Below are 11,407 nucleotides of genomic sequence, written 5' to 3'. Positions count from 1 at the left end.
AATTTAAAAAAAAAAAAAAAAAAAGTGCACCTTGAAGCTTTAAAATGTAGTGCAAACTAATTAAGAAGAAGAAATCAGACCTAATAAGCCACCCTTTCAAAAGTTAAAGATTCATCAAAACCAGGGAAAAGATTCCCTGGACTGATGTCAGCAGATACCATTTCCTTCTCATTAAGGGATCTTCAATCATGTGCAGACATGAGGTCACTAATCTTAAACATCTAAATATGGGCAACCATGTGTATTTGCCACACACACACACACACAAACATAGAAAAGAACATACATACATACAATCCTACCAGTAGGTTCAATGTCTTCACTAGGGTTAGGAGATTCAGATTGCCAAATACTCTGAAATTTGGTCTATGGCTGATCTGAGAGGATGACCCTATAATTGGACAGTTGTATTGAAGATGTTGGGTAATTGTACCTTTTTTTTTTCTTTTTGGTGTAGCACCTTTCCAGCAGAAGGTCATACTCAAATTGCGAAAATTTCATCCAGGCCAAGTATGTTAGCACAAATATGCCATTCAGACCCCCCAAAAGGACAGCCATTCCCAAAATGTATCGGTATTTTTGGTAGCTTTCACCCCAACCATGCATGTCTTTCCTGATTAATTTTTTTATCCCCTGCAATGTGACTTCTGTGGGAATTATTGCCGTGCAATTTTAATTGTGAAATCAAACAGAATGACTTCAACCACTTTTTTACACCAAACAAGATCCTGTAGCTTAATAGATCATATTTTGTGGTGTGATGAGATTTTGTTTGTTAATTGTGGTAGATTGGGACTCTGAGCCCCAACTATTTCATTGTGCTCTCTACTGAAGGCGAAATTTGATTGTAACTAAAACATGGTTACGAATAGCCATTAACATTATGAGGGGCACCCTCGTAATGTTATTTACTTTTTACCAGAAGGTAGGGGCAAATTAGTGATTTCATCTCTCCTTCTCCCCTAACAGACCTGCAAATTATGGATATTTCTTACCTTCTGTATTTTTGTCAATTTCCTTTCCCTTTTTGATTGTCTCACTCAGTGCGGTTTAGATTTCACAGGTTTATGTTTTCATAGACATCCATGGTTTAAGGTTTATGGTTTCATGGACATATCACTTAGTTTTCCGAAAGGTTTTTCTGGTTCATAGTTCCTAGTTTAAGATTAATGGTTGCGTTGTGGTTTCTTTGTCCTCCGGTAAAGTTGAATGGTTCAATCATTCATAGCATAAGCATAGTTATTTAATTTTCCAAATTATTCGGTCCGAATCCAAATGGAATAAAAAATTGGGAAAAAGTCACGACTTTATAGAGTTTTTTTAAAAGTCGCAAATAATTGGGCCTATCTGAATTTTATCCTGGAAAAAAAATAAATCATCTTGAATAAGCCTTAGAAATAGCGTGATTATTATGAATTTATTACCCCAATGTTATTTTTATTCTTGTTTTTAATAGAAACTGACGAAGCTTATCTATCCTGAGGTAATCTGTCACCTTTCTACCCAAAAAATAAAAAATTCTCTCACCCCATTTTGGTTTAACTAAATCTTCCAGCCGTTACTCTCTCTCTAGTCTTTAAGATGAGCATACATGGTGGGTGACGTGGGTCCAGCTGGGTTTATCCTCAGCCCCCCTTTCAGCTCCCTCTCTAATTCAATTATTTGAGCAATAGCAAATGAGTTTAGAAAAAGAAAAAAAAAGATCTAAATATATTAGTTTCTTATCTTTAAAATTTAAAATTTAAATTTTAAATTTTATTTCATTTGTATGTTATGTACATATGATAATTGATAGATAATATGAAACAAGTACTACAAATATTAAAAATAACATCCGAATTTTTTTGTCCGATCTTTTTTTTTTTGGTAAACAAATAATTCCAGAATCAGAACCCGAACCCGAACCCGAATTTTATTATCCCCGCTTTTTTTACCGCTATTTTGACCAAATCATTGAATTACTAAAACAAATTATTCCAAATAATTCTCCATCCGAATAATCCCAAATCCGAATTAAATAATTATGAATATAAGCATATTCAGAAGAAAAAAACAAAGGAATAAAAAAAAAAATTTAACCAGTGAAGAGTCAAAACACTGGTATAATATAAGACGTGCCGTCAACAAGGCAATGCCTCCCATGCATCCAAGACGGTCTCTTTTCTTGCATCAAGCAAGGCATGTTGTCCCTATGAACCCAATAAGGAGCCTAAGCACTGTCGTGATATCTATGATTTGGAGAAATAAAGCATAAAACAATGCGCCAAATAGACAGGATGATACCTATTTGTAACCAAGTGTGGTAACAATCAGATTTTTTTTTTTTTTTTTTTTTTGTAAACGAATAATTCCAGAACCCAAACCCGAATTTTATTATCCCCGCTTTTTTTACCGCTATTTTGACCAAATTGTTGAATTACTAAAACAAATTATTCCAAATAATTCTCCATCCGAATAATTCCCAAATCCGAATTAAATAATTATGAATATAAGCATATTTAGAAGAAAAAAACAAAGAATAAAAAAAAATTTTAATTTAAACCAATGAAGAGTCAAAACACTGGTATAATATAAGATGTGCCATCAACAAGGCAATGCCTCCCAGGCATCCAAGACGGTCTCCTTTCTTGCATCAAGCAAGGCATGTTGTCCCCTTGAACCCAATAAGGCGTCTAAGCGATGTCGTGATATCTATGATTTGGAGAAATAAAGCATAAAACAATGCGCCAAAAAGAGAGGTTGATACCTATTTGTAACCAAGTGTGGTAACGATTAGATGGTTTTTTCCAGAAGAATAAAGAAATAATAACTGTGACTACTAAACTGTATGTTGCAAACATCTTAATGCAGGACTGCAGATTCAAATAGCCACCCTCTAACAAAAGTTAAGTAACCAGTCATTGTATTACATAAAGTTTATCTACACTGCCACGTACTATAGAAGACACAGGAAATTGATGTTTTACCTGGATACCATCAGGCAAGTTCATTGAGGAAAGCATCAAGACTGCGTCCTGACTAAAATTGATCTCAAGTCTCCAACGCTTTGGAGCAACCTGTCAAAAAATTTAAAATAGATCCAAATACAATCATTCAACAAAACCATTTACACCAACGTGCCAATCAGGAAAGTTGATTGATTAGTTCAAATTTATCTTCCATAACACTATCGTATAATGAAAATTACTAATTTGGGAGAAGCTTTAAGGAGGATGAACATAGGCAAGGCATCAGGCTCAGATGAGGTCCTAATAGAAGTGTGCAAGAGCTTAGGAATCAGTAGTTTAATAAGATCACGAGCACAAGGAAAGTGCCAAATGGATGGAGAAGAAGCATTGTGGTTCTGAATTACAGAGTTTTAATAACTATAGATGCATAAAAATAATGATTCACACTATGACATTACGAGAGAGGAGGCTTATTGAAACCCATCTTAAACAAAAAACTACTAACAAAGAGCCAATTTGTAAACAAAAAACTTATGAAAATCCCTAGAGAGTTAATTTGGCAAACACTTCAGAAGATAAGTGTTTCAAGTAAATATGTGGACATAATTAAATATATGTATGATGGTGTGGTGACTAGTGTAAGAACTGTGGGGGGTCAAGGTAGTGAATTCCAAATTACAATTGGGTTACATCAAGTATCAACTTTAAGCCATTATTTGTTTGCACTTATCATGGGAGATTTAATTAGAGGCATTCAAGATGAGGTTCCTTGGTGTAGTTTTTTGTCGATGATATTACTTTGATGCATGAGACAAAAGCAATAATTAACGCCAAGTCAAAGTTATGGTGATCAACCTTAGAATCAAAAGGTTTTGAGATAAGTAGAACGAAGACAGAGTATACGGTGCATATTTTAGTTACACCAGGATGGATAATGAGGTGACAAAAATTGATGAGAGGGGGGTTCTGCAATGTGATTATTTTAGGTATCTGGGCTCAATCATAAATGAAGAAGGTGATATAGTGGGTGATGTTCCATGAACTAAAATAGAATTGATGAGTGGAAAGGTGCTTCCAGAGTGTTGTGTTATCGACGTATTCCTTTAAATCATACTTAACCAATTACTTCGAATGTAAACAAAGGCTAAAGAAAACAATGATAATCCTTTGAAAAAAAATAAAAATAAACAATCAATAAGAAACAAGAGTTCCGTGGAAATCACATTTAGGAAAATCATCTTCAACATACTTCAATGACACGCCCCACGATGATATCTCCAATCTCCGGCTTGTACCTACAAGCATTTCATTTGTAATCCTCGTCAAGCTTTGTTACCACGAGTCTATAATAAGCACGAATTTTCAGCTGATCCTTATACTCCTTTCAAACATAGTAGTTCTAAGGCAGAGAACTATCACGTACTTAATTGACAAAATGGGGGAAAAATTAATGAAAAACACTTAAATCTTTGGACATTGGAGAGAAAGGAATCGCAGGTACCTGGCCCTTAAAGTACGGATGTAGACGAGCTTGTTAACTCGCTCCACTACTCCGCATAGAGTCGCAACCACTTCACCATCAACCTCAGAAGTTCCATGCCCCCTTAATCCAATCGCACCGAGATTTTCTTGATCATAATAGAATTTAAAAGAAAAATAAAGAATTGAAAGGGAAAAGAACAAAAAGAGAGATGAGCTAAACTAGGGTTTATAAAGCGATACTTGACAACGCCGTCTTCGTGGTTAACAGGGATGGTGTCGGCGACAGTAACAGAAGATAAGGAACTGGCTTTGGAATCTAATTCCCGAAGCTGCTGCAGAGCTCTCTGTAACCTAATATTCTGCGTTTGATTTAGCGGAAGCTGTAAATCTCTCAACGCATTCATCTCTCTCTCTCTCTCTCTCTCTCTCTCTCTCTAACCTGCTAACTAGCCCTCCCAGCCTTCCTCTCCCACAAGGTTTTAAAACTCGGGATCGGTCTCGGATCGGTATCGGTTGGATTTGATATCGATCATGTAATCGATCCTCAAATCTGAAACCAAGACCGGTTTAATAAATTGGTCGGTTGGTTTTGGTCTTTATCGATATTTGGTTCCGGATGATCTATAATTGGGGCTCAACGGTTCTCCGTTGTTCGGCTAGAATTCAAATGAAGTTGATGCAAACCAAGCACGGATGCACTTGAGAAGAGTTGATCAAGTGTGCATTTCCAAACCAAATCAATGATGTGGGAAGTTGGGATCCTAAATAATTGACTTATGAGCAAGGGTTCTCTGAGCCTAACACATATAGTACATTTAAACACATAGAGTATTTTAATTATTTATTTTTTCACTCTAAAATAAAATGAATAAAAGATTCAAATGCCTGAGCATACAATAAATACACTGTATGCTCGAAGACATTTTTCCCTTTACTTATTCAAGGACTTTCTACTTTCAACTCTCTCACCATTCTTCAAAAGTAATTCTGTCAAGAAAAGTGGTCTATGCTAGTGTTTTCATGTGTCTATCTCTCTTTCTCATATAAAAAACACCTCGTCCTTGAAGAAGAAGAAGAGAGAGAGAGAAATAAGGAATGGTGGTTATGAAAGGTGGCATAGCCACGCTCATGAACAAAGAACCATTTCCCATTTATCCATGTCATAATAGTTAAAAATAGTCATAGACCTTTCCTTTTAGACTTTCATGTCATACGTTCTTCTCATTCTTCTTCCTCAATTCGTTTCATTCAAGTCAGTATTTAGATCAGATTTTCTAATTGATACATCCACGCATTTGACAAGAGGTAAGAAAAATTATTTAAAAAAATTTAATGCTTTCTCCACTCATGCATGGGAAACTTTCAACCGGATAACACCCCCAGCTCCAAATGAAGTTCAAATGGATTGGACCCATTCCGTTGACTTGAACAAGGCAATTCAAATTAGGTGAAAGTTTTCCATCCCTCTCGTAAGATAGATTCCTTCATCGTTAGTGATTTGACCTTATGATTCGACTTCAAAGTTATCATTAACTCTCATCTTCTATTATACAAGGCCGAAAAACACCTCCTCCCTACTCCACTCAAACGAGATTGATGCATGACACGATGATGGGGTTCCCCCATTGAAGGAAAGCTCTATCCAATGAAAATTAAATTAAACTAAAAAGATTAAAGGAAAAGAAAAAAAAGAATTTTAGATTATCCAAACATGATCAACATGGAGAGAGGGAAGGTGGGCTGAATCCAAAATTACAAACAAGATCCTCTCCTCCGGCCTTTCTTCTCTTCCTCACAAATCTGCCAATATGCCACCAACCTCTCTCCTTCAGTCCTTCTAATCATTTATCAACCAAACCCCTTGCAACCCCTCCCCTAAATTCCTTTCCTTAACCAATAACTACCACCGGAAATGACCGTTTCTCCCCTTCTCTTATGATTTGAATATCTTTACACCACCCTTCATCCCCAAGAGAGAGGCCAGGATGGCCTTCTCAAGCCCATCCCCTTCCTCTCTCCCTCTCCTCACTTCCATCCTCTTCTTCCTCCTCCTCCTCCTCCTCCACCCCATCACCACCACCACCTCCGCATCCACTGCCGGCATCCACCTCAATTTCATCCGCAACCCCTCCCATTCCCCCAACCACAACTTCCCCACCGCCTTCCGTGAAGCCCCCGCTTTCGGCAATGGTGAACCATGCAACCCCAAATCCATTCATGCGGCCATGACCCTTGACAGCAATTACCTCCGAGGCACCATAGCAGCTGTCCTCTCCATCCTCCAACACTCCACATGCCCAGAGAACATCTCCTTCCATTTCCTCTTCATTCATTACGAATCCAATGTCTTCTCCATCATCAAATCCACCTCCCATACCTCAACTTCAAGCTCTATTGCTTCAATTCCAATCGTATCCATAGCAAAATCTCCAAGTCTATCCGCCAAGCTCTTGACCAACCATTGAACTATGCTCGTATCTACCTCGCCGACATTATTCCAGCCGATGTAAGCAGGATCATCTACCTTGATTCAGACCTCATTATGGTCGATGACATAGCCAAGCTTTGGTTGTTGATCTGGGTGATAAGGTGGTGGCTGCACCAGAGTACTGACATGCCAATTTTATCAAATACTTCACTGATGCCTTCTGGTCTGACCCGGCATTGGCATCGACATTCAGAGGGAGAAAAACTTGTTATTTCAATACAGGAGTGATGGTGGTGAACATGGATAAGTGGAGAGAAGGTGGCTATACAAAGAAGGTTGAGGAATGGATGGGAATGCAGCAGAAGAAGAGGATATATCACTTGGGTTCTTTGCCACCTTTCTTGCTGGTTTTTGCTGGAAACATTAAAGCAATTGATCATAGATGGAACCAGCATGGGTTGGGAGGAGATAACCTTGAGGGAAAGTGTAGGAATCTTCACCCTGGACCCATTAGCCTACTCCATTGGAGTGGCAAGGGTAAACCTTGGTTGAGATTGGACTCCAGGAAGCCATGCATTGTTGATCATCTTTGGGCCCCATACGATCTTTACCGTTCATCAAAAGCCTTCCTAGAAGAATGAACTGTGATGACGAAGAGAGAGATGAGGTGAAAAGAAGCCAAGGGAAGGAGAAGAATGATTCTGTGAAAGGAATTGTGAGTGCAGAGGAGAGATCAAGATATTGAGCAGCAGTAATGGTTTAAATGAAGAAGATAGCCTCTCAAGTCACAACTGGGCTTCCGGAAAAAAAGGATGATGTGGGCCTGTAAACCAAAACTATGGGCTTTGGGTGATTTATAAGACATGAAAAGGGAAAACAAAAATTACTTGAATTATTGGTCTTAAGAATACAAGGTATGTAGAATATAACCACAGAAGTGTAGATTTCAGAGAAGGTTGACTGAGTTCTGCTGGGATTAAACCCCAATGATCCTGCAGGCTGCATCAGATTAAACTTGCTCCTGTGACTAACTTTCATTTATTTCAATTTATGTCTCCACTAAATTGCCTCTTAGAACCTTAGCATGATATTCAGACTTCAAGTTGTAATCCTCAATTCGTCGCCAATTATTGATTTGGCGTGAAACTTCTACACACATCGATGCATAAAAATTTCATGGGAAGGGTTTTTTAAGGCAACAATCCTCCCAAGTTGCCTGTTTATCAAGAGTTAATGGCACTATTACTCCAAGGATTTAGGTGAGGGTCTTCCCACCCATGAATTCTGCAAAATAGTAGTTCATCTCTGATATCTTTTAGGTGCACTATCAATTGACCATGCACCTTAAACCAATTTTAGGTTTTTGAACAGCCTTCAGAAGTACAAAAGAAATTATTTCCTGTTCTCCAATTGTAATCACCAGTAGTCAACATTGACAAAGATGGATTAAACATATGATAATTTATTTCCCAGGCCACATTGCACCTTCCAATAGGACATGGTAAACAGAAAGATCTAATAAACATCAGCTTTCCTGCACCTGATAAGGTTCAGACTCTCCAATTTAAAAGTTAACTGCATGTCAAAACTTACTTAAAGTTATTGTTCAATGTAGCCTTGGTATGAGCCTGTGAGTTTTTCTTTTAACCCCTAACAGTGGCCCCAACAGGACACGTCAACACTTTATTGCTCCATTTCCCTTTCGTCGAAAGACACCAATTCAATCATGTCAAATATATACTATCAAGGACTGCAAATCCAGCAGCAACTCCACCTTCATTTGATGATGTAACTTTGGTTCGCATCAGGTAACCACAGTGATCATTTATTATGATTTTATTTTTGCTCCTGTAAAATCCAGTCCGAACACATCAAATGCAAGATAGTTTCAAATACTACAGCATTGTCAATGTCATTTAGTTAAGAAGATACAACCAAAACTTAAACCGTCGACTCAAGCCCATCCATACAGATCCCTTTCCCAACACACCAAACTACCCAACACAGGAATATACAAAAGAAAACACAGGTCAATACCTCAGATAAGCACCATATATCCCAAGTTCTGATATGACATGGTCTTGGTGACAAACACCATCTCGCACCAGAAATGCAGGAGAAGCACTGGGGAAAATCCTTTGCATAAGGATGTAAGCATCACGTTCTTCACTCCCTTCATTCTCCAATTTCAGTAGGGTTTCTCTCAAATTGTCACCATAGACATTGTTACCTGAAGATGTTGGAATCATAGTCATATCAAAAATAAACAGCAACAAAGACGATGGCAACAACAATAGCAATGAGTTTGGAAAGAACTGTACCTCCTCCTTCTCGTTGGGGTTTGAGCACAAACAAATCAGGTTTTTCAATGGCACTTTTTACAACATCAGAATAATCCATACTCCATAACCCTGCAAAGCATTTGCGTAGTTTGGCAATATCATCCTTGTTCTCGAGAAACCTGCTCATATATTCCAGCAAAAAATTCAACTAAAAGTATAGCAAATCCTTTAATTTTTTTTTGTGTGGGCTTACAAGAAAGTATACTATAATCCAAGAATCATAGAAATACATCCACATATATAAATGAAATAAATCCAACTGGAATGGCAGAACGTCATTTCAACCTAGGGTCCATAAAATCAAATTATAATCAGATAACCCATGGAAAAACTTGACGAGTTTTTTTTTTTTGGCGGCCTATGGCCACATTGGTTTAACACAATCTAGAGTACTTTTGAGGCATAATTACATGTGCTGAAAATTTAAGGTAGTTTTATTCGTGCAGAAATGAATGAACAAACAATAGGACTAGGACCTAGGCTCCGAAGGAAAACAAAGTTTTGTTACCTTTCAAGTACATTGGGTTTTGCCAGCTCTTGCTGAATTTTCTTGGTTCCCGCTAAATGGTAGGAAATAGATGGGCACTTGATTGCAGAGGACTGCTCCATTAACAGTCTGGTTCTCCATTCCTAGTAAATCAGTAAGAACATAAGCATATGGCAAAAACCATTTATATGCTGATATACAACATTCAATGCACTGCATATTTTAATCACAACACAATATGAATGGTGGACATGTATGGATTTGGGACCTGAAAGTTGATGGATCCCTCCTAGGAGATTCCATTCCATTGATCAAAAATCAATTGAAAGCAGACCTTCATACCAGCTCATACATGATTACTTTTTTTTTTTTTTTTGGGGTGGGTGGGGGCGTGGGGATGTAAGCAATTCCAAAATTATCTCAGATCCAATGCAAAGTTGGATGTCTATGGACAAAAGTATGGCACCCTTTACAGTTGGAAAGGAAAAAATGCAAGGACATTTGAATATTCATCCAGCTTGCATGAGACAGTACTTGACCCCTTTTTTTGGGTTCAAATGGTTAAATATATATATTTTGACATATAGGAAGGATCTTTTCACTCAATGAATTCAACAATGTCCGTTTTCTTCTTCTTCTTTTTTTTCTTTTTGGGGGGGCCGGGGTGGGGGGGGGGGTGTGTGGTTTGGGATTGACTAGGTTTTCTCAGTACAAGGTTTGCTTCACCATTCCTGGCCAAATTTCCATGGTGTTTGTCCATATGGCATTTTAGCCTGCCCCAGGGTCTGCCCACAAGTTGGGCTTCCTCAACATTATATTGCTTCTAAGCAGAAACCAAATGCCAGCCTCCACTAGGCACAAGAAGTATGAACAACACTATCATCAGGACAGAGCATAAGAACAGAGAAGCACTTCTTACTGATTCTGAAGGATAATCACTAGGTGCATACCCGGCTCTGAAATAGATGACTGCAACTGGTTGGCCTCCACTGCAGAATAGAACTTTCAAATGTTAAAGTTAGAAGTATCACTTGGCAAATGCACAGTGACTAAGAAATATCACATGTTCAATGCATAAATAAATAGGAGAAAATTTACATACACAACAAGTGTTCCATCTGGTTGAAGCTCCCCCTCTGCATCTATTTCTGCCATTGTTTTACGAATGGTTGTCACAAAATGTGTATTACAGAGTTAAGGAAGAAACAATAACTTCCTTGTTTTCATCAATCTGTCAGAAACTTTAAATAACAAAAAAAAAAGGCACTCACTGTTCTTGTTCTCCCAATTTATTCACTCATGATTTGTTTTAAAGAGCTGAAATTAAGTCACTCAGTACAGGTAACAGAAGCAGAATTTCCCACAATTCTGGAATTTTGGTCAAAACCTGTTTAAACCAAGTTTTAATCATACTCATAGAACAATATTTCTGAAAATTCACCAAAATCCAGAACATTTCGTGACATAAAATAGTAAATTTGAGTAAAAAGCTTTTCGGTTTCATCCAACTAATAATAAAAAGTGAATGACTTTTTCTTTGGGGTTGGGTGAGAATTATCTCCTTTCTCAAGTTGAGATGCCAAAGCAAAAAAATTAAGAAAAGATCAAGACACAGACTTTTTTGAGGGGGCTATATAGGAAAGGGTCAGATTAAAGGGGTAAAAATTTTGAGAAAAGATAAAGACCCAGACTTTTTTGTTGGGGTTTTTTTTTTTTTTTT

The 11,407-nt window shown here is 37.6% G+C and overlaps 2 protein-coding genes and 1 pseudogene across 2 annotated transcripts in view; 1 reads left to right on the top strand and 2 right to left on the bottom strand.

Moving 5' to 3' along the window:
• Nucleotides 1-1,842: 1,842 nt before the first annotated feature.
• On the bottom strand, nt 1,843-4,913 carry LOC122092020 (exosome complex component RRP4 homolog). The gene is made up of 4 exons (XM_042662306.1): nt 4,671-4,913; nt 4,450-4,551; nt 4,198-4,243; nt 1,843-3,056 (listed from the first exon to the last, which is right to left on the bottom strand). The coding sequence occupies exons 1-4, from the start codon at nt 4,832-4,834 to the stop codon at nt 2,898-2,900; spliced, it is 471 nt and encodes a 156-aa protein (XP_042518240.1). The 5' UTR covers nt 4,835-4,913; the 3' UTR covers nt 1,843-2,897.
• Nucleotides 4,914-6,563: 1,650 nt separating this feature from the next.
• Nucleotides 6,564-7,946, top strand: LOC122090514 (annotated as a pseudogene).
• Nucleotides 7,947-8,241: 295 nt separating this feature from the next.
• LOC122092165 (glutathione synthetase, chloroplastic-like) overlaps nt 8,242-11,407 on the bottom strand; it is a 6,455-nt gene continuing 3,289 nt past the window's right edge. The window contains exons 7-12 of the mRNA XM_042662506.1: nt 10,790-10,870; nt 10,607-10,676; nt 9,709-9,830; nt 9,180-9,319; nt 8,896-9,088; nt 8,242-8,706 (exon numbers count right to left, since the gene is read on the bottom strand). Of these exons, the coding sequence (XP_042518440.1) occupies nt 8,583-8,706; nt 8,896-9,088; nt 9,180-9,319; nt 9,709-9,830; nt 10,607-10,676; nt 10,790-10,870 (730 nt within the window). The 3' untranslated portion in view covers nt 8,242-8,582. The remainder of the gene's footprint in view (nt 8,707-8,895; nt 9,089-9,179; nt 9,320-9,708; nt 9,831-10,606; nt 10,677-10,789; nt 10,871-11,407) is intronic.

The sequence above is a fragment of the Macadamia integrifolia genome, chromosome 10 (genome assembly GCF_013358625.1).
Source record: "Macadamia integrifolia cultivar HAES 741 chromosome 10, SCU_Mint_v3, whole genome shotgun sequence".
Taxonomy (NCBI): domain Eukaryota; kingdom Viridiplantae; phylum Streptophyta; class Magnoliopsida; order Proteales; family Proteaceae; genus Macadamia; species Macadamia integrifolia.
This window is presented reverse-complemented; position numbering and strand designations above follow the sequence as displayed.